This window comes from Schistocerca piceifrons, chromosome X, assembly GCF_021461385.2.
Source record: "Schistocerca piceifrons isolate TAMUIC-IGC-003096 chromosome X, iqSchPice1.1, whole genome shotgun sequence".
Taxonomy (NCBI): domain Eukaryota; kingdom Metazoa; phylum Arthropoda; class Insecta; order Orthoptera; family Acrididae; genus Schistocerca; species Schistocerca piceifrons.
In genome coordinates this window covers 449,108,539-449,132,998 of record NC_060149.1, presented here as the reverse complement: position 1 = coordinate 449,132,998, position 24,460 = coordinate 449,108,539, and the positions used below count along the sequence as shown (strand labels likewise).

The following is a 24,460-nucleotide window of genomic DNA, read 5'->3' as shown; positions in this document are numbered from 1 at the left end:
CCTGCTACATAAAATACAGTTACGTCTGGCTCGATTCCTGAATTGGCAATATTAAGAAAAAACATAAATATTTCCCATCTGTTTGGTGAATGAAAACAATAGCGAGTTAAATGTAGGTCGTGAACGTAACCAGTGCTGGATATGGAGCTCAGCTTAATCGTCACCCTGTTAGGTGGTTCCTCAGAAAACGTAATTAGTTATACTGCCACTAGATACGCGCCAAGCCGTAAGAAAAGAAGCTGTAACAGGTTACCTCGAATCTCGGAGCCGAATCCATAGAGAGGAGCAACATGTGATTGTCAAAATAAATCTAAAAAACATAGCTTGCTCTCCCAAAACTAATATTACAGCCTCCCTGAATACCAATACCAGTAACAAGCAGTTCTCCTCTTCAACTGAGTAGCCAGAGAATTATCAGGCAACACCTTATCTAATACCAACCTCTTCCAGCTCGGCACTTTCTGCTCGCACCACAATAACATGCGGTTCACAGTCAAAACTGCTCAGCACCGACAAATTCATAACATCAGGCACTGTGCTAAAAGGCAAATCCACTTAGGGCTGCGCACATCTGACAACAACGGGCTGACTACCTCAATACAACTGCTTCCATAAACTGACTCTTTACAACTACCATCTTTCCTTCCTTGAAATACTAAGCGCTTACGCGGCACCACCATGCCCTTGGCGTCCATTGTCTGAGATACTCACTCCAAAGATCGCCCGTGAAACACAAATACTTCCCATGGCGGTCATCGAAATCGATTAGCGAGCGGTCGGAAAACATACCAAAGACCTCTCCCGTAATCGATATGCAAGAATACTTAATCACCTTTAGGGAGCATACAAGACCATTCCGATGGAAGCGATCCCAGTGATCCTGGGTCTTACCCTTTGGATTTATAGATACGGATGTTGGAGGCGGACTACACTGCATTCGAAGGGAAGATGTTGGCAGACTGCAAATGATTACAAGAAACGTGCTCGATATTAATTTGGAAGTAAAAATGTGTCTTCATAGAGAGTAGCAAATGAATGGGAGAACACTACGATAGGCATGTGGGCTTATGAATCTCTTTCCGAATGTTAGTAAGCGATACGAAATGAAGACTTCACTAGGGTTTATACATTTTTGGCTCGTTACGGGCGACATCCAAGATCATTATTGAGAACAATAACAAGAACGGGCAGAAGATGCATTTGTACTGCAGAAGGGAAACCAGAGCAAGTTATTTTCGAGTGCAGTGATTTGACCTTCGAGACGATGATAGAGATCTTCTGAGAGCTAACAATCTTTATAATGTTATACGTAGTATGGAATTGTGTTCGGTTCTGGGGAAGCTATCAGATCAGTTCTCCCAAAAGAAATTTGCTGTGTACTTATAAAATAGTGCTACAAATACGTCACGGTCAACATTGCGGTCGGTTATAGGAATGCAGGCGGAGTAGCAGCGTGGACTACAGCTCGGATTCTAGAAGGGTTAACGACTCCGTCTAGGACTTCTGAGGTATTTTCAGATGAATTGGTGTTATGGGTGATATTAATATTCTTGTGTGATCTACGCTATTTTATGTGACATTCATACTCTTATGTGGTTTATTGTTACCATGGATATGGGGTTAATATGAATACAGTTGCATGCATCTTTAGAACTTAACCCCGTTCTGTCCATATATATAGTTTGAACTTGGTGACAGGTTCTATTTTGAGAAATTTACTAAGTCCGTATAATGACATCTCATGTAACAGACATGGACAGAGATATCAGGTGTGGTCATTTCGAGGTGTAATGTGACACTGATTGCCCGGAATCCTTCATCGTTACCATCGAAAATAGACAGAACCACTATTGACATAGGTTAGTTTCACTACAGATTAGATTGGTGGTGGAATAACGTTAGGATTAGATTTTAGTTTAGAGCTACTTTTGCTGTGTGGCTCAGCACGTTCGTATTGTCTATGTAAGAGGTTGGTTTGCAGTTACAAGCGCTACGTCTCATCTGGTTTAGCCTCTGGATGGTGGGTAAGTCCTTATCGAAATAAATTTAAAAAAACTCACTGTGAACTGTATTAATGTTGAGATATTTGATGAAAACACGAGTCTTACTCTTGAATGCACTATGTGATGTTAGAATACAATCTAAATCGTGGACACTACGATATTCTTAGGGAGAAGCACGAGTATTTCTGCTACAAAACCCCCAAGGAATTACTGCATTAATATATTTAGCATACGCAGTCACTTTTAATACTGATTTAAATATCTGCCTTGTTATGGCCAACTAGGAGTTGCGTTACTTGATTCAGATATGAATCACGAGTACTAGTCGTCTGTTTCAGACTTACGCCCGCAGATCGAAAGTGACACGTGACAACTACGGTCAGCTGTATCCTTCACACCGATTGAAATTTGACGTATGTTGATATGTAGTTTCTAACTTTCTGTTCATACAGCTGCCTCCTTATAGCGTTTACCACATTTTCTCTAGCACAGTGCCCGAATTTTTGTGTTTAATTTTGTCAACAATTTGTTTGTATGAAGGCAGGTCACTGTGGCTGACGTTTTTGCAGCAAATGGCACAGACGGGGACTGCGGGTTGGGAGTGCAGACGCGAGACGTGTGGTGCGTGGAGGCGAACGAGCGGAGGGACGACCACCACTGCTTCCCGCTGATCAAGCCTGACTCGACGCGTCCCTGCAGGCTTGGCTGCCACGTCAACTGCTCCGTCTCGCCCTGGTCAGATTGGAACCCCTGCAACACGGACTGCGAACCAGGTACACCGCTGCACGTACGACTCGTACTTGGAACACACAAACATATTCACATTCTGCGTGCACCTCTTAAGGCGCGTACTCACTACGTCAGTGAAGTCCTACGCACGACAGACACCGGCTGCGGCCGAACGCTTGTCGCCAATGCACTGGGGTTCGTCTTCTCATCCTCACCAAGCGAAGTGCTTGAAGCTAAGGGATTCTGTCGTGTGGAATTGCAGTTGGCCCTGATAACTCGTCGACGTTGCTTCTGTTTTGTTGTTGTTATAAAGTAGAGTTTTAATTACAATTTCAAACGGCCCATATTATGAGGAAGAAGAGGATTTAGCAGTCGTCACATGTGCAGCATTTATTTTACTGCAGGAAGCTGATCACCATAAAAAGAAGAAGAAACGGCGCTGCTGGTAGATCTCTCTTTTAAAAATAAGGAAGCAGGGTGGTGCGACAAAATTAATGTCTACTTTAGAGCTGAATTGGAACATGGGTTATTTCATAATTTTTTTCCGGATAAAAGCTACAGATTTTGATTTGTTATTGAACTGTGTATGTGCTAAAATTTTCGGAGTGCTTCTATAGGAGAGAGGTTCCTGAAGCAAAAAGACACTCCCAGTTTTTTTGTTTCTCTTTGTCGTTCGCGGCGAAAATATGTCAATAAAGTCTCCATTTTTCTTTTTCAAATCGTGCACATTTCTTTCTAACGGCTGACTTATTTCTGTCGAAGAATCCAAACTTTTCAGTTTGTTCTTATAATTCCAGTTCGTAGGAGCCCTTAAACATACCCGTTCACGATAAAACTCTATCTTAGTGCTCTCTCCATATTCCGCTACATAATCCAGGTTCAAAATGGCTCTGAGTACTATGGGACTTAACATCTGTGGTCATCAGTCCCCTACAACTTAGAACTACTTAAACCTAACTAACCTAAGGACATCACACACATCCATGCCCGAGGCAGGATTCGAACCTGCGACCGTAGCGGTCACGCGGTTCCAGACTGAAGCGCCTAGAACCGCACGACCACACCGGCCGGCTCATAATCCAGTATTTGTAAACATAATAAATGGTACAAATGGCTCTGAGCACTATGAGACTTGACATCTGAGGTCATCATTCCCCTAGAACTTAGAACTACTTAAAGCTAACTAACCTAAGGACATCACACACACCCATGCCCGAGGCAGGATTCGAACCTGCGACTGTAGCGGTTTCGCGGTTGCATACTGTAGCGCCTAGAACCGCTCGGTCACCTCGGCCGGCCATACTAAATATACACCGTCAGCGAGAGCAGGTATTGGCTGCAGGGGAAACGTCGACTGTTTGAATTAAGTTTTTCAGGACAGCCACAAGTCGCTCTCAGTGTGTTTTACTGACCGGTGTCGATCTTTAAGAGTTAACTAATGTACTTCAAACCATAAATTCCAGAGTATCTGACGATGCTCTTGTTAAATTAAAGATCGAAACCGGCCAATAAAGCATACTAATTTCGACTTGTGGCTGTTCTGAAAAACTTAAGTACAGAACCTTTGTACAGACACAAAAGGCCGGTTCAAGAACATTTTTCCACACAAGCGCCTTGACATCCAGCGTTCTCCCGCTTCTCTCCTTTTCCCTCGTACGTTTTTCATCAGTGTCAGTTTTCGCTACTAATTGTGAAATTCACTGCGTACAAATGTTGGGCGCCCTTGCAGCCCTCTCACCTTGGCCCGCCAAGCGGCCGCTATTACTTGTGATAAGTCCTGTACAGAAATGTTAGTTATGGAGCCTCTGGTGCCCTCTCAACTTAGCCAACGAAACGGTTGGCCGTCTTTGGTTGGCCTTCATTGGCCTAGTGTGTACACGCCTTAACAACTTGCACAACAAGATGCTCAGCTCCAGCCACGGCGGCACTATAAATCTGCAGAAGATATCTTACATTCGGTCATGCAGTGTTTCGGTACCAGTTTAGATATTACTAGCGAATCTCCCCCTTCGCACAGGTATGACTAACAAGGGGCGACCACGATGTTCAAATAATGTATTTTCTTCAAACTATTCACACTTTTAGTAATCCATTACAACAATATAGTATGCAGACAGTAAGGCGTACTACTTGGGCAATTTGGAAGAAATCACAAGAGAAGTTGTACGCATCGATGATATACCGGCGGTGCGTGGCGACCCTCTCAGCACGAGGTTGCGGCGGTCATGTAGTTACCGTTCAAGTTGCATAATCGGTCAATCGCCGGATCAAGTCCCACCCGTTTTTCCTTAATTTATATTTTTTCAACATTGGTCATATTACTTCATATATATATTATTTCAAAGGTAATATAATAAATAAGCAAGTGTATTTGCATGAACTTTTATTGAATTTCCAATGCTACGAAACTGTCCACTAGTTTTTATTATTACGACAAATATTTTATATATAATAATCGCTAAGTAAACTACTAAACGCAAAAAGTTTTCCTGAAAATGCCTCTCGTGATTCTCGAAATCCCTCGCACTTACCATGGGGTAAGGTAACTCCTTCGCGCCTTGACGTATCGACATGTACAAGTTTTAAGGACGAGAGAACGAGGGACAGACTTGGAAAGCCGAAGTCACACGTCAATAAATATATGAATGAATAACACCATTCAGTAATACATTTAGTTACAATATGTCAGAATGTAAGCGTAATGTATTATTAATCGTCGGATCTCCTTTCGACATTACAGGCTGCAAAAAAGAATATTAATTATAGAGAAACGGAAAGCGTAAATTAAAAAGGTATCTCCAACATTTAACTAATGTAAATTTCGCGCATGCACAAGTAATTTCCACAGTTAACATTTTAACTTGTTAATTAGTTAACATTTTGACAAATTTCTCTTTCTTCCGTCAATTTGGATGCAAACCGAGCGTGGCTCAAAATATAAATTTCAAAAAGTGAGTATTGCTTGATCCACCGATGACGGACTTTTTTTTTTTTTTCAACGAGGCATGTATGACCTAGGGAAGTCAGACCACATTCAGAGTAAAGACACTTCGACTGTCAAAATTCTATCACTAAGTTGTCGAAGTATTCGTAACAATGGTCCCGAATTTCCCGCCCTTCAAAAAATTCTCGTCGGAGGTTCGAGTCCTCCCTCGGGAATGAGGGTGTGAGTTGTTCTTAGCATAAATTAGTTTAAATAGTGCGTAAGTCTAGGGACCGATGACCTCAGCAGTTTGGTTCCTTAGGAATTCACACACATTTGAACATTTTTTTGGACTTAGAGGAATTACGGATAAAATTCAAGCAGATTGTAAATCGTGGTCTGGAGAGTAATGTACCTAGTCAGTGGATAAAGGATGGGAAAAACTCGCCACGCTTTAATAACAAAATTCGGAAGATGCTGAGGAAGCAGAGGCTGTTGTAATCTCGGTTCACAAGAGAACGCATAAACGACGACAACCGAAGACATTTGACGCCGTGCACAATTGAAGATTGCTAACGAAGGTACGAGTATGCTGGTTCTGCCTCAGTGCCAGTGATGGCCGTGTATTGGTTACAAAAAGGCCAGTTGAGAGCCTGCAACCAATCTGTTTGCGTGCTAGACACCCTGGACCTACACCTCGAGTTATGGTCTGAGATGCTGTTTCGTATAATAGCGAGAGCAGTCTCGTGGTTATTCCACGCACCCTGACTGCAAATTGGTACGTCAGTCTGGTGATTCGACCTGTTGTGCTGTCATTCATGAACAGCATTCAAGGAGGTGTTTTCCAACAGGATTCTGCTTCAGTCTGTGACGCTAATTTATAATTGCGTCCCAGTGTGTAGTAACTATAATTTATCTGCGGAAATTTGCACCTCTAAATTTCAATTCGTTTTCGAATGATGGCAACTCATTTACATGGAACTGTCCAAACCTCACAGAATACAGTGTTGTACATGTGCAAGGAAGGAACTTGCTTCTTGTTAAACTATTGAACTACTATGATAAAGTGAGCCGAAAATGTGGTAATACGCCCATAAGAGAAACAGAAACCACTCCTTTTCTTGCGTAACACCTATACCTCATTTCCACACTTGGCAGTTAATCAAGCTATGCTGCACTTAATTTCATCCTGTAACCGCTATTTAGGTGTAACTTCCATAAATCACTTCAGGTGATTATTAGCTGGGCTTTCCTATCCTATATAGTGAGTTTTCCACATCTCTAGGGTATTTGACACCAGCAGGAAGCTAAGTTCTAATCTTCCTTCTTCTGCAGTTTATCCTTACACACATCCCTTAATACAGTTTACGTGAACTTATAGGTACTTCTCTTCATCACAAAAATCAGTCTTTGATCCAAATTTAGTGGTCTTGTCATAGTAACATAAAACATAAAATATTTCGGGACATGTGAAGTTTTGTTGTGTTGCATATTGTTTCACCACAGAAAGGAATTATGGATGAACGTAAAATTTTCAAAGTTTTCCCCAACAACCGCAGAACCGAGCCAAGATAGGTTCAAGCGCAGTGTCACCATCAGAATGAAACAAGGAAGGAAAGAAACTGTAGCAAATAGCAAAGCACACAACTGGGACATTGCCACATCACATTCGAACAGAGAGCGCAGAGTGCGACCGCAGCAGAATGACTGCAACATAACGTCATTCTGACAACACTGCAAGGTGGTGTAACAGCATGTAAATCATACGCAAGGACGTCTTTCAGCCCTCTCAGTTGGCAGAAAGTGCAAAGCTGAAGGACTGAAAGCCACAGCTGGGACGCTGCAGTACGTGTAAAGTACTGCCAATCTTAGAAAATGGGGCCAAATTCGCTCATCGCTACAGCCCGAAAACATCATCGGTACGATCTGGTCAGCATAAATACTGGGACTTCCGAAGTACACATTCTATTCGTTTGCTGGAAATCAGTCATTATTCAGCTTGCCAGTCTTGTGCGTTACAGTGAATACCAGTACAAGCTGTTCCAGGATGTGAGGTCTGGTGATTTCAGGTATGAGAAACCAGCCAGCCTCATGCAATCCACTGCCTTGGAATGCTGCTGCCTACTTTGCTGCCACTAACGCGAAGTCACATCTTCGACCAGCGTCCTGCTGGGAGTGAAGCGAGGGCTACCTGCTAGCAGCCGGCTACACACACTGTCCAGGAGAGGCGGATTCGTATTGTCCCCCCCCCCCCCCTCCTGGCTTTACCTGGGAGCAGCTACTGGAGTCTTGACCGTCTCTGGGTAGGAGGCCAGGGCATACATCCGCACGGCTACTGTCATCCCGTGCGGAGCTGTTAACCGCTGACCTGAACATGAACTCCACTGTCTTGGAGACCACCTCGGTAAAGCAGCAAGTCAAACTACCGGCACCCCAGAAGGGCGAACAACGCCTGAAAACCACTGAGTTGAGTTTCTGCACGTCGACGCCCCTGCTGAAGGTGCGATTTCTGAACTCCGACATGTAACATAGACGCCGCTGAGCTAGACGAGTCAGAAACTTCCGACTATACGCGCCACTCCGGCGCCTACGCTCTTTGTCATAGAGAAGCTATTTGCATTGTATGACTACTGAAAATAAACGTATTTACAGCTAACATTGTATCACCGGTGCCTTCGGGAATTTCACCGGACCACACTCCCGCATTCCGATCTCGGCATCCTGCATACGTAGAGACCACAGCTTCCTGGGTCTCTAAAATATCTTGTCGTACTTCCAAACAAGATATGAATTCAGCACTGTTGTATTAGCAATATCTGTAAGTGCTGAAATAAAGTGAAGGCAGTCGACCAAAGGTGACAGACGAACAAGAGGATTTAAGAGGAACAGCTGCCTTTGCCATGCGTACATAGATTTTTGAATAACATCATAAGGTGCTTGAGAGGCGGAACGTAAACGAACAGAAGTAAGCTACCGTTGGACATGCTACAATGTTATTTGGGAACCCAGCTCTTCTACGGTTCTTTGCTATCCACTTTGTTATCCCAAAACTGTCATACACAAAATAATTACATACCGTTTGGGGTTACCGAAGGAAGAACTAAGGTATAGGGAATTTCGAGCTCTCATTTCTGCAATTAGTTCGCTAAATTTTCTATGTCATTCATTTACAGGCTCCGTAAAGGATTAACTTGATCGAGAAAGCTAACTAATTATTAATTATGTGACACTATTCTCGTTCAGATTCAGTGCAATAATAATAATAATAATAATAATCTAGAAATAGAGAACTAAAACAATATATCATAGTGGTAAAAGCAGAATTTTTACATGTATGTGACTGTTTTACAATGACCTCTAAATTGGACAGAATAAAGACACTTGAAAGACGTATTATTAGAAAAACAATACAAATTACAGATGGTTGGAAAATGAGAAGATCTATCAAAATATGCAGTAAATATCAGAAGTAATGGCAAATCGAAGGTTAATCTTCTTTGGACACATGCTAAAGAAACAAATCTTCCTGTATATCTGGAAAAAGAAGTCGATAATAGTACAGATTTCAGAAATAAGAAAAGAATTGTAACGAAACAAGATCAAAGAGTGGGATGTAACAGGAAGAAACTTTTTAAGAATGCAATACTAAATTTAGAAGTATTTGAATGAAGAATAAATAAGAATTTCAAAATGTTCAAATGTGTGTGAAATCTTATGGGACTTAACTGCTAAGGTCATCAGTCCCTAAGCTTACACACTACATAACCTGAATTATCCTAAGGACAAACACACACACCCATGCCCAAGGGAGGACTCGAACTCCGCCGGGACCAGCCGCGCAGTCCATGACTGCAGCGCCTTAGACCGCTCGGCTAAAATAAGAAGTCAGTAACAATACAGACAGAAGAAAGGAATAGCAACATGAGAAAAAGACGGAGTACCGGAAAAAACAATGAAAGAGGGTTTGAAGATATTACGTATTCCCAGTTGGTCAATACGAAGATTTAAAAAAAAAAATGATCAGAGAGTGCAATGTTCACTACACATCGTGGCAGTGTTACCATCCTCACCCACTGAACAACCTTCCTTTTGCCGCTGAATTTAACTGACCTATCAGTTGTCCTCTATTTATGAGAAGTATTGTTACACTGAGATTCGTTATCCATGCCGAGCGGTCCAATAAATGTGTCAAGAATCCAAGGTAACTCAAAAATTGAATTATACCAGGTGTATTCTATATATGTTGTACAAAGAATTTTTTTATTTTTTCCACATTGGATGAGCGTCGTAATATTTCAGAAACAATGCCATATCACCATATCGAATACTCCATCACAGTGCACATCCTGTGCCTATGATCTGCACATCGCATAATGCATGCGCTGTGGTCTGAGACATTTTCCCTGGGTGGAAATACAAATTATTTTTATACTAGCTAATAAATTTCCATTATCTTAGAGACGCCATAGAATTTCAGATGAGACAGCCATTTGATACTTGTTATATTTCTCGAAAACTATTTTAAAAACTCATAAAATACAATTTTTGTGGTAGCCCATGATATTTAATTAACTATTCTCGTTTTCATGTGCGTCTTGCTGATTTTTGAAACCATAATCTAATTTTGACCAGTATTTTATACGAGGTCTGTACAGGAAGTAAGGTCCGGTTGGCTGCGAAATAAAAACTACAGTGAAAATCAAAATGTTTTGTTTTCAACACTTTGCTACACCTTCCGGCTACTTCTCTGCATAGTCGCCACTTCGACTTAGACGTCTGTCGTAGCGTTGTATCGTCTTTCCAATACCCTCGTCATAGCGACGGTTCAATCCCGTGTCCGGCCATCCTGATTTAGGTTTTCCGTGATATCCCTAAATCGCTCCAGGCAAATGCCGGGATGGTTCCTTCGAAAGGGCACAGCCGACCTCCTTTCCTAATCCGATGAGAGGGATGACCTCTCTCTCTGGTCTCCTCCCCCAAAACAACCCAACCCAACCCCGTCATAGAGGGCAGCCTCCTGTGCTTTCCGGTATTTCTCTGCACTAATATGGAGTTTCTTGTTTGCGCGAAAATTTTGTCTTCATAGTCAGCGGGTCATGTGAGCGGAGATGAACATGAGAGGGAGCCAAGTTCGGGTCCTCAGTGCCCTGCAATGTGCGGCTCAGAATTCTCTCTCGTTATAGGCATCTGCACATGCTCACTGCGTGCTTAGAACTGAAAAGAGCGACGTGATACGATCGACAGCCATGTTAGAGACACTGCCCAACACATCTTTGCAAAGCTTCATCGGATTTTCACTGACGTTTCCATTTAACTACCTACCGCTCCTTACTTTCCGAATAGCCCTCGTATATTAGTTTTCTTTCTTTTGCTTCTGCTTCTTTCTCAACAATAATTAATTTCGGATGAGCTAGGTGTAATTTCCCCAACATTCTCACTCCCAAACGCCATGTTGACCTTAGAATTTTGTTGTGATGGCTTTGTAATCTGCAGACGCATTCCATCCTTGTCGTAAATTTCACGCACATATTATAGCTTCCTTTCATGCCGTGCTATGATTTAGGAATAGTGTCAATACCGTACTAGAAATACTGCATAGATACCAACAGCAATATATGTGCGAATAGTATCTCTCATTTACACAAACGTTATACATCTCGTAGTTCAAACTAACAGGTTTACCTCATTTCCAGGCTGATATTATTCATCTCAATTTGATTTATTTGTTTGGTTTATTTTCCTATTAATAAGCCAAAGCTGTTTAATTATGACGTTTTTTAAACAGTGGCTAACTTTCCTCTACATTCACCAATGTTGACTCCCTCCATCTACACGAGGAAACCTCCACAGTTAAGTTTAATTAACGTTTCCACGTAGGATGTGCACCAGACATGGTGGAAACCGGATCGTACTTCCTGAAGTAATTTCCTTGCCATTCGGTGCAAGAGATTCATCTACTGGATAACTTCGCAAGTCCAGTAAAAATAAACTCCGGTGGACCTTGTGCATTTACCCTACCGCTCTTCTCTCATTCTCTTCGTCTCAATGAAATTTCCGCCCCCGGAGATGCTCTTGCAGGTTGGATTTAATGAACACAGTTTTCATTACGGGCTCGTATTCGACGCGAGCGCCTCACAAAACCTTCGGACCTCACCGCGCGTATCTAGCGGTCTTCATCTCATTTCGTCCGCTGTAAATTCCGGAAACCAAGGGGCACGTAAATTCTTTCGTTTAACAGTGCCGCATGACAAGGGCCTGATGTCTTCCGGCTATTACTTCCCGAATGGAAAATACTTTCTCACATTTGTCAGAACGTCAGCACGTCAACGCCATTTAATATCCGTCGCAGATTTTCATGCATTCGTATCCGTTACAATAGGATCTCTAGGTAATAAACTGCAGAAATGGATGAATTTATAAAGTTACCTAAGCAATGATAGCGAGAAATATTCGAACACTTAGATATTTTAGACCCGAAAACTTTTCGGAGGCGGATCATTACACGTATAAACAAACGCAACCAACCGGCAATGTCACACACGGTAGTCTTTATTTGTTACCAGAATTACAAAGAGATGAAAAGTAACATAAGTCACATTTTCACACATAAAAATACATGACTTACGAAAAATTTAAGATAAAACATGTTGTCACAGACAAAAATATTTTTTTAATTATTCTCAATTTTTATTATGCAAGAAGCAATCAAGCTCTAAGGAAAACTTTCTCAGACGCTTCTAACAATTTTTCAAACATATTGGTGTTTACGTTTTGAAAGTTGTCTGTGGTCTAATTATTGGACCGTCTTCAAGGTACACTACTGTTTGGAAAAAGTGAAACACCAAGACTGAGATATGTGATCACAATAAAATTTATTCCGCTGATTAAGGGCAGGGCACTACACAAGTGATCTGCATTACAGACCGGTAGATGCACTGCGACTGTGGATATGCAGTACAGAATAGCGTCATCACGTACTGCAATCAGAGCTGCTAGGCGTCGTGGCATGGAATCAAAGAGCACCTATATATGCTGCTGGGGAATACTCTGCCACGCAGTTTGTAGGCGTGTCCACAAAGCATCAACTGTGGCTGCAACAGGACCTTAACTACAAATTGCCGACGGACAATATCCCAGACATGTTCTGTGGGTGACGCGTCACGCGAACAGGCTGGCCAGGGAAGCAGTGGTGCCCGTCGGTCTTCGAAGAAGGCTTGCACATTCCTCGCTACATGCGGCCAGGCTTGAACAGCGTGCAAAGGGGGGCGGGGGGGGGGGGGGGGGAGCAAGTGGTAGCACTTCAGATATTACCTTCAACACGTTGGAGGCGAGATCGCGTGTTACAGGCAATGGTTCCTCAAACCATCATATTTGGCGTTTGTTCGCTATACTGCTCAATAATACAGTCTGCCCGATTGTGTTCACCACGGTGGCGTCAAACTCGTTGCGGCCACTACTGTAGTTGCGGGACTCATCCGAAAACACTGCATTTTGGCACTCACCATGCCAGTATCGACGTTCACGTACCCATTGTAATCCTGGGTGTTAGTGGGTTGTGGCTAGTGGAAGCCGACGCAATGGCACGTATCTCACCAGTCCAGCCCGCAAGAGATTGCATCGAACCATCGACGCAGACATGTCCATATCCACAGCAGTGCTCCAACGTCGCTCAAACACTGTAAATATGCTGTTCTGCCCGTTACGGCCAAGCGAACAAGATGGCGGTCATCTCGCACTGTAGTCGGACTGTGTCGTGCAGTACACTGTCGGAGCTGTGTACGGCCCTCTTCTCTCAACTGGTTCCACATACGCCTCACTGTTGAAGCAGCGTGCCCTGTACGAGCCGCAATGTCACGGAACGACAGTCCCGCCTCCTGGAGACCAATCATTCTGCACCGTTCGAACGCACTCATATGCCGACTTTCCACACTGTAATGTCGGTGAGACATAGCGGAATTTGGTTACAAGTTTCCACTTCGTATGACGGCTCTGCATTAACTGAGCGTTGGGTAACACTCATCTGTTCGGTCAAACGAAAAGGGCACTTTTGGGCTACGTGCACGCCACAACTCTGCCATTTAAATCAATTCCGCTTTCTACACGTCCTCTTATTGTCATGGCGTGTTGCAAACAACTGCTTAATTGCTTCTGACAAGATAAACTCCCCATCGCACCCCCCCCCCCCCCCACACACTAACTTAGTGGTAAGAGGGCCGAGTGGTCAGCCCGTCAAAAACTGAACACAGATCAAGGATGAAAACAGGAAGAACGTGTGCAGAACTGTGAAGAAAAAGAAAAATAGAAACAGCGAACGGTTCAAGGACAAGAAGTTCAATATAGAGCAGTCTCAAAAGAGCAACGGCGTCGTTCTTAAGTGGTCACGGTGTTGGACTGCCAAGCGAGCGAGCCGTGTTCAAACATCCCTCGCGTCAAATTTTTTTCACTGTTCGCCATATTCAGATTTGTCTCTGTGTCGTTGTGTAACGTCCGTTGGCAACAGCGTGGTGTAATGTAGGGACCTATAATGACAGTTGATTCAGCGCAACAGCTCTATTAGTAGCCGAAAGGAAGTGGCTTTCGAAAGGGGAATCGCAAACGTTTGACGAAAAGGTGACAAGTCAACCGAATCCTCCACCGGAAAACACTTCTGGTGACACTACATGTGTCATATGATAGGAATCTTTTATCGACGCACCTAATTTGTACGCCTGGTGAGTTGGCGGCTACACGGGTAGCGGAGGCTGTGTGTCGTGGACTGGGCGGTTTTTTAGGTTAGAAGGCCTCGGGAAAGTACGGTGTGGGCTGCAATCTCAAAGGGTGCATGGCAAATACAGGACGTGCTTGGATCAAGGAACAGTCGGAATTGTAGTTGTAAATTGTTGTAGTTGTGCTGGGAAAGTCCCTGAGCTTCAAGCGCTAATAGAAAGCCCAGAAGCTGAAATCGTTGCAGGTACAGAAAGCCGGCTAAAGCCTGAAATAAGTTCTGCGGAAATTTTTACAAAGTCTCAGACGGTGTTCAGGAAAGATAGATTAGGTAGAATTGGTGGTGGAGTGTTTGTCTGTCAGTAGTGGTTTTTCTTGTAGTGAAGTCGAAGTAGATACTCCGTGCGAATTGGTATAGGTGGAGGTTCTACTTAACAGCCGAACTAAGTTAATAATTGGCTCCTTCTACCGACCCCCAGACTCCGATGATATAGTTGCTGAACAGTTCACAGAAAATTTGAGTCTCGTAACAAATAAATAGCCCACTCATACGATTATAGTTGGTGGGGCCTTCAACCTTCCCTCGATATGTTGGCAAAAATACTTGTTCAAAACCGGTGGTAGGCAGAAAACAACTTCCGAGATTGTTCTAAATGCTTTCTCCGAAAATTATTTCGAGCAGTTAGTCCACGAACCGACGCGAATTGTAAATGGTTGCGAAAACACACTTGACCTCTTAGCCACAAACAATCCAGAGCTAATAGAGAGCATCATGACTGATACAGAGATTAGTGACCACAAGATCGTTATAGCTAGGCTCAATACCGTTTCTTCCAAATCCACCAGAAACAAACGCAAAATAATTTTATTTAAAATAGCGGATAAAGTGTCACTACAAGCCTTCCTAAGAGACAATCTCCATTCCTTCCGAACTGACTACGCAAATGTAGACGAGATGTGGCTCAAATTCAAAGATATAGTAGCAACAGCAATTGAGAGATTCATACCTCATAAACTGGTAAGAGATGGAACTGATCCCCAATGGTACACAAAACAGGTCCGAACGCTGTTGTAGAGGCAACGGAAAAAGCATGCGAAGTTTAGAAGAATGCGAAATCCCGAAGATTGACTAAAATTTACAGACGCGCGAAATTTGGCACGGACTTCAATGCGAGATGCCTTTAATAGGTTCCACAACGAAACATTGTCTCGAAATTTGGTAGAAAATCCGAAGAAATTCTGGTCATATGTAAAGTACACAAGCGGCAAGACGCAGTTAATACCTTCGCTGAGCAGTGCCGATGGTACTGTTACGGACGACTGTGCCGCTAAAGCGGAGTTATTGAACGCAGTTTTCCGAAATTCCTTCACCAGGCAAGACGAATGGAATATTCCAGAATTTGAAACACGAACAGCTGCTAGCATGAGTTTCTTAGAAGTAGATACCATAGGGGTTGCGAAGCACCTCAAATCGCTTGATACGGGCAAGACTTCAGGTCCAGATTGTATACCGATTAGGTTACTTTCAAATTACGCTGATACAATGGCTCCCTACTTAGCAATCATATACAACCGCTCGCTCACCGATAGATCTGTACCTACAGATTGGAAAATTGCGCAGGTCGCACCAGTGTTTAAGAAGGGTAGTAGGAATAATCCATCGAACTACAGACCTATATCATTGACGTCGGTTTGCAGTAGGGTTTTGGAGCATATACTGTATTCAAACATTATGAATTACCTCGAAGGGTACGATCTATTGATACGTAATCAGCATGGTTTCAGAAAACATCGTTCTTGTGCAACGCAGCTAGCTCTTTATTCGCACAAAGTAACGGCCGCTATCGCCAGGGGATCTCAAGTTGATTCCGTATTTATAGATTTCCGGAAAGCTTTTGACACCGTTCCTCACAAGCGACTTCTAATCAAGCTGCGGGCCTATGGGGTATCGTCTCAGTTGTGCGACTGGATTCGTGATTTCCTGTCAGGAAGGGCGCAGTTCGTAGTAATAGACGGCAAATCATCGAGTAAAACTGAAGTGATATCAGGTGTTCCCCAGGGAAGCGTCCTGCGACCTCTGCTGTTCCTGATCTATATAAATGACCTGGGTGACAATCTGAGTAGTTCTCTTAGGTTGTTCGCAGATGATGCTGTAATTTACCGTCTAGTAAGGTCATCCGAAGACCAGTATCAGTTGCAAAGCGATTTAGAAAAGATTGCTGTATGGTGTGGCAGGTGGCAGTTGACGCTAAATAACGAAAAGTGTGAGATGATCCACATGAGTTCCAAAAGAAATCCGTTGGAATTCGATTACTCGATAAATAGTACAATTCTCAAGGCTGTCAATTCAACTAAGTACCTGGGTGTTAAAATTACGAACAACTTCAGTTGAAAAGACCACATAGATAATATTGCGGGGAAGGCGTGATGTGTCGGCAACTGGGCCAACACCTTGTAGATCGAGATGGCTGAAAATGCACGCTAGACTAACGCAGACGGGCGTGAAGTACTGGAACAGGCTACGTAATTAATGCTATGAAGAAAAGTACGTAGCTGGATTAATACTTATCTTTAATCAATCATTGTGGTACATCGCTCTTGACGATACACAGGAGACTTTAATTACAATCACTGTAAGGCTAATGGCGCCTTGCTAGTTCGTAGCCATTAACTTAGCTGAAGGCTATTCTGTCTCTCGGCTAATGAGAGAGAAAGGCTTCGTACATCTAGTCGCTAGCTAGGTCAGCCGTACAACTGGGGCGAGTGCTTGTTCGTATCACGAGACCTGCCTTGTGGTGGCGCTAGGTCTGCGATCACACAGTGGCGACACGTGGGTCCGATTTAATCTACCACCTAGCAAGTGTGGTGTCTGGCGGTAACACCACATTCCTCCCCCGCAAATCGGCGAACGGTCGTGAGATAAGGCTTCCGCCCGCCGTGGGGAGGGCCCCATGTTGACGTATGCGATGAGGTGGGGAGCCTAAGAACAGGCGAGGCTGTGCCACCCGCACCCGGCCATTCGGTCCGAGGGGAGCTAGGAAACGCCTGAAAACCTAGTCCAGGGTGCACGTCAACATGCGGTGTATGCGTCCGTAAAGAGACAGGAGGGGCCGAAGGGTCGACCTCCATTGCGTCGGGGTAGCCGACGCACGATGACGTCATGTGGTCCGGAGCGGGCGGAAGTTGCATGGCGGAGGACAGCTGGTCACGGGAAGCGATCGGCGGCGCGTGACCCTGGGAGGCGCTTGGCGGCCGCAGCGAAGCGTCGAATGCGGGCGGCGCCGGCGGGAGAACAGACGGCGGCGGCGGCGGCTGCGGCTGCGCGTCGCCATGGGGCAAAATGGAAGGCATCGTCGGTAACACCTGGGGATGAGGCGAGCCAGTAGATGGGTCCTCAGGGCGCTGACCGGACGGCACCGTCACTGAAAGCAGACGGGGAGCGGCAGAACCCGTGCGACGACAGAGGCGCAGCTGATTGAGATGCCGACGCACCTCACCAGAGGCCCCCAAAACCAAATACATCGCGCGGCCGAGGCAGCGAAGAATGCGCCCTGCGAGCCAACGCCGTGAACCTCGATAGTTGCGATAAAATACAACGTCGCCTGGAGCAAAAGCAGGAGTCTGCCGCTGCACAGGAACCTGATGCGGCGGATGCAGCAAAGACATCAAGGTGCGATGAGGACGACCATGGAGCAACTCAGCCGGCGAGCGACCATCGCGGGGTTGAGAGCGATACGAGGACAAAAAGAGCAACAATGCGTCCTCCCGAGAATGCGACTCTTTCAACTTTAACATCTGTGACTTGAAAATCCGGACCAATCGTTCAGCGGCACCATTTGACTGAGGCGAAAACGGCGCGGATGTCAGATGTTGAATACCATTGGCCCGGCAGAATGACTGAAATTCTGCGGACATGAATTGTGGGCCATTGTCGGAAACAATAGTCTGCGGAAGACCTTCAATGCAAAAGATAGCAGACAACGCTTGGATGGTGGCGGAGGACGTCGTGGAAGACATCCGGACAACAAAAGGAAAATTACTGAAGGCGTCGACCAGAACCAACCATCGAGCATTCCAGAATGGACCAGCAAAATCAATGTGCAAGCGTTGCCAAGGGGAAGTGGCTTTTGGCCATGCAAAGACTTTCCGCGGCGGTGCGGATTGTTGTTCGGCACACGCCATGCAAGAAGAACACATATTCGTAATCGCAGCATCGATTCCGAACCAAGTACAGTGCTGACGAGCAAGTTGTTTCGTTCGCACTATACCCCAATGTCCTTGGTGAAGAAGCCGTAAAACAGAGGACTGTAACGAACGTGGGACCACGACTCTGGACTGATTATCAGAACGCAACAACAAAACACCACGTCGAACAAAAAGTCTCTCCTTGTGAGCAAAAAATCGGCGAACCAACGGATCCTCGATCTGAGACTTTGACAAAGGCCATTGCGTAGCAACAAAACGCAAAACAGTAGCAAGGACAGGGTCAGCAGCTGTGGCTGTAGCTACACGACGAAAATCAATCGGAAACGATTCGACCACTTCATCGGTTTCCGAATCAATGAACATGCAAGCAAGTTCGGAAGAATCGAATGCTTTATCCTCAGCAACAGGCAAACGGGACAACGCATCGGCGTTTCCGTGCTTAGCAGTGGACCGATACAAGATATCGTAGCGGTACTGCGAGAGGAAAATAGACCAGCGAATGAATTTCTGCGCTGTACGTGGAGGTACAGGCTTGGTCGGATGAAAAAGCGATGTCAAAGGTTTGTGGTCTGTGATGATGGTAAAGTGACGACCATACAAGAAATCATGGAACTTAGTAACACCAAACACGAGAGCCAAAGCTTCTTTCTCTATCTGCGAGTAATTTCTTTGCGCAGACGAGAGCAATTTGGACGCAAAGGCAATAGGGCGATCATGCGAGCCAACGTTGTGCGCAAGGACAGCACCGATCCCGAAATCTGATGCATCTACCATCAACAAAAGGGGTTTCTGGGGATCGAAAGGCGTGAGGCAAGTATTAGAAAGCAACGCCGATTTCAACTGGCGAAAGGCGCGTTCGCATTCCGTCGTCCAGAGAAACGGAACACCTGCACGGCGTACGCGATGAAGCGGAGCTGAAGGAGAAGAGGCATTGCGCACATTCACTCACACCTTGTGATTCTACATTGTTCAATGTTCTTGCGACCTCCGGACGCAATGCGTGAGGAACATTGCGCGCTCTGAAAAATTGCGGTTGCGCGTTGACCTTCAGTTCCAATTGTGCTTCACAGTTTTTAGCGCAACCTAAGCCTGGTGCAAAAATGTCTGCAAATTCGTCACATAAGCGAGAAACACTGTCTGAAGGCACAGTTTGATTCACTGATAGCACCTGATTTACAATAGACATGGTAAACAACTGAAATAAATCTAAGCCAAACAAGTTCACTGCAGTAGAAGAACGAAGAACGTAAAATGACACAAGTTTTGTTTGTCCCTTATATGTTGCAAAAAGAGTGCACTGTCCTAACACAGGAATTGTCTGTCTGGAATAACTTTTTAACTGAACATTTGCGGCACGCAACGGAGGTGCGCCCAGTTGTTTGTACGTGTCGTGATTGAGCAATGAAACTGCAGCTCCGGTATCGAGCTGGAATGGTATCACTTTGCCTTCAAAGTCTAAGTCCACAAAAAGTTTATTGTCCTGCTGACGACAAGAGCGACTGTTTTGTGCAATTTGAACAGACACTTGTACAGAATCACTTGCTAATTGACGTGATTTCCGGCGACGTCGACGCACAGTTTTTGTGGGACGAACACAGTCACTGTTAGAGAAAGTGTCACTGGACGAAGTGGAATTAACTACATGAATTTCCATGGGCGAAGGTCCACGATCCTGAGTGTCCTTGGTTCGATTCCGGCGCGAAGCAAAGGGCCTGGAATGATTGTGATTGTCTGATCTGAGCCTTTTCTGGCAAACACTTTGAACATGTCCTTTCCTATTGCAGAAAAAGCAAATAGCTTGGCGTGACGGGCAATGTTCACGCGAATGTCTAGTAGCACACCGCGGGCATGATTTCACTGCATGTGCGTGCTGGCGCGGCACACCTGGCTTACAGCGCGGCGGCAGCTGCGGTTGTTTGCGCGAGGGCAGTTGACCGGGCCGCGCAGCTCGCCCGGCGGACCGGTTAATGTTACACACTGCTGCCGAAGTTTCAAAAGAGTCCTGAGCACAGTCAAGTGTGTCTTGTCTATCCAATATGTCTATCACTTGTTGAAGGGAGGGATTAACTAGTTTCAATATTTGCTCCCGCATGCGAACATCAGAAACGTTCTGTGCAATAGCATCACGTACCATTGTATCTGCATAAGAAAGACCACAGTCACAGTCAAAGGCACAGTCCCTAGTAAGTCCTTGCAATGTTGCTACCCACTCCCTATTAGTTTGACCGGCTGTACGTTTTGTACGAAAAAACGTATACCGTTTTGCAACCACATTAACTGTTTCTTTGAAATAGGCATCTAAAGCAGACAAATTTTCCTCGTAGGACAGAGTTGCTACGTCGCGTCGGGGAAACAATTTCACTATCACACGGTAGGTGGACACACCGACACAAGAAAGCAAAAATGGCTGCCGCTCATTACCTTGAATTCTGTAGGCGGCGCGGTGGAAGGCAAACTGGCGGGACCATTCCCGCCAAGTCTCGTGGGTTTCATCAAAACTTCGAAATGGTGGTGCAACGGCAGGTTGTGGCTGCGGTACCGGTGAAGCGGCGGCGGCCGCATCGGTTTGAATGGCACGTTGACCCTGGACGAGCTGTCCAAGGGCATCCAATAACGCCTGCGTCTGCTGATTCTGCAAGCGATAAAATTCGGACAGTACATCTGGAGAATGTGGCGAAGCCATGACACAAATAAATTAGGGCAAAGTAAAACACAAGATCCTTTGTAGACTCGGCGCCATGTGATGTGTCGGCAGCTGGGCCAGCACCTTGTAGATCGAGATGGCTGAAAATGCACGCTAGACTAACGCAGACGGGCGTGAAGTACTGGAACAGGCTACGTAATTAATGCTATGAAGAAAAGTACGTAGCTGGATTAATACTTATCTTTAATCAATCATTGTGGTACATCGCTCTTGACGATACACAGGAGACTTTAATTACAATCACTGTAAGGCTAATGGCGCCTTGCTAGTTCGTAGCCATTAACTTAGCTGAAGGCTATTCTGTCTCTCGGCTAATGAGAGAGAAAGGCTTCGTACATCTAGTCGCTAGCTAGGTCGTCCGTACAACTGGGGCGAGTGCTTGTTCGTATCACGAGACCTGCCTTATGGTGGCGCTAGGTCTGCGATCACACAGTGGCGACACGCGGGTCCGACATGTACTAAATGGACCGCGGCCGATTTAATCTACCACCTAGCAAGTGTGGTGTCTGGCGGTGACACCACAAGGCGAGCCAAAGGTTGCGTTTCATTGGCAGGACACTTAGAAGATGCAACAAGTCCACTACAGAGACAGTTTACACTATACTCGTTCGTCCTCTGTTAGAATATTGCTGTGCGGTGTGGGATCAGTGTCCGCAGCTCGTGGTCGTGCGGTAGCGTTCTATCTTCCCGCGCTCGGGTTCCCGGGTTCGATTCCCGGCGGGGCCAGGGATTTTCTCTGCCTTGTGATGACTGGGTGTTGTGTGATGTCCTTATGTTAGTTAGGTTTAAGTAGTTCTAAGTTCTAGAGGACTGTTGACAATAGCTGTTAAGTCCCATAGTGCTCAGAGCCATTTGAACCATTTTTTTGTGGGATCCGTACCAGGTGGGATTGACGGAGGACATCGAAAGGGTGCAAAAAAGGGCAGCTCGTTTTGTATTATCACGTAACAGGGGAGAGACTGTGGCAGATATGATACGCGAGTTGGGATGGAAGTCATTAAAGCAAAGACGTTTTTCGTCGCGGCGAGATCTATTTACGAAATTTCAGTCACCAACTTTCTCTTCCGAATGCGAAAATATTTTGTTCAGCCCAACCTACATAGGTAGGAATGATCATCAAAATAAAGTAAAAGATATCAGAGCTCGAACAGAAAGGTTTAGGTGTTCGTTTTTCCCGCGCGCTGTTCAGGAGTGGAATGGTAGGGAGATAGTATGATTGTGGTTCGATGAACCCTCTGCCAAGCACTTACATTTGAATTGCAGAGTAATCATGTAGATGTAGATGTAGATGTAAGTGAGTGAGATACGCCTAATCTCACAGTTTCTCTGTGCTCTGTCAAAACACATGCTGTTAACGTTTTCGAAGCTGCGTTGTTGCGTTTTGGAAGTTTTGACTCTTGATTTCCTTTGCCGTAACGTAGTTCACATCTGTTTATTTGTTGTTTTCATTTCTGTGGGACTTCTATGTGGTACCTCACCTGCTGTCACTGTTCATCACATTTACTTGCGATGGTAACGTATTGTTACGACATGAATCATATTCTATAACCAATGTATAGTATGACAACTGCCAAGACTACAAAAAGGGAGTTTTGAACACGGCTTCTCAGTCAGGGTTTTTTTTCAGAGGGCAGCAATTTTTTTTTTTTTTTTTTTTTTTTTTTTTTTTTTTTTTTTTTTTTTTTTTTTTTTTTTTTTTTTGACAGAGGGCAGCTAACCCTGTGACCGAACACGCTGCGCTACCATGCCTACTAGCCACTTGTTGAGTTTGGACCGTTCACTGTTTTTATTTTGCTTTTTTTCGCAGTTCAGTAAATTTTCTTCCTGTTTTCGTGCTTGATCTGCGTGTAGTTTTCGATAGATTATCCACTGGGCCATCTTACCACTAAATCTGAGAGGGGTGCGGTGGGAAGTTTCTCTTTTGAGTGTTTCACTGTTTACAAACAGTAGAGTCTGTGTCGCAAACGTACTGCGAGTATTTGCACACACATATTTTTTGGCTTTGAATTTGTTGACAGGAAGAAACATTGTGATACTGCTAGTGTATTGGAAATATTGGTATTTTCACGAGCTGTGGTGGCTTTCCGTTAAATACAAACTCTATAAACTAAATATTTAACGTATCAAATAAATCCAAGTGGAAAGAAGCCTTCTGTTTCAAATACACCATATGTCGTGCACAAAAAGTCAATCGATACTCCAGTGGACGGCATAACGATAGCTTTGACCTAATACACATATGGATAAGATTTACAAATACGCAATTTGTAGCTAAGCATTTAGTTTTGTATAGACTAAAACAAATCACACAAAAATACTGTGGCCGTACATATAAGAGGCAGTTAAATCTAAAGAGACAGATGGGAAGAAAGGAAGTAAACTGTTCATTATTCCAAAAGTAATCCCCATAGTTGTTGATACATTTACCTCAGTCTCAGACAAGATGGTCAATGCCTTCATGGAAAAATGTTTAAGACTGCCTACCAAACCACGATTGTACCCAGCTGTCCACCTCTTCATTCGAATCAAATCGACGGCCAAGACGGTCTTTTTTCATAGCTCCAAAAGTATGGAAATCGCATGGGGAGAAATCAGGATTGTATGGACGATGTGAAAGGATTTCCCAAGGAAACTTCTGCAGTGGGCGGCCCCCATGTTGCAGAGGTTGTTTCCAGTACGCTCCAGAAATTGGCTGGGAGCCCCTGAGACATCCTTCATACAGTCCCGCTCTCTCCCCACACTATTTCCATATGTTTGAAGGCATTCGTGGCCGTAAGATTTGCTTCGGACGAAGAGGTGCATCACTGGGTACAATTATGGCTCCTTAGGCAACCGTAAACATTTTTCAGTGGAGGCATTGACTGTCGTGTACCACAGTGGGATAAATTTATTAACAGTTATGGCGAATATTTTTGAAATAATAAACTGTTTACTTACGTTTTTTTCATCTCCCGCGTTTTCATCTCATTTCCCCTTATTTAATGTCCAATTATCAGGTCTAACATTGTTCGGTAAATGATAAGTATCGAGTCACACGATACATTTGCAAACGTATTATTGGTACTGACACATTTGCAACTTAGGAATCATCTAGCACACGCACACACACATGCTGACGCGCTACACACGCCGTTGCGCTCTGCCGGAGGCATGGGATTTTTTAATGGAGTGGTTTGGCACTGCTTTCTTATA

General features: G+C 44.5%; 1 protein-coding gene across 1 annotated transcript in view; it reads left to right on the top strand.

The window, feature by feature from the left end:
- Positions 1 to 24,460, top strand: part of LOC124721953 (thrombospondin type-1 domain-containing protein 7A-like) — a 1,225,854-nt gene that overhangs the window by 955,227 nt on the left and 246,167 nt on the right. The window contains exon 15 of the mRNA XM_047247119.1: positions 2,573 to 2,776. Within this exon, the coding sequence (XP_047103075.1) occupies positions 2,573 to 2,776 (204 nt within the window). The remainder of the gene's footprint in view (positions 1 to 2,572; positions 2,777 to 24,460) is intronic.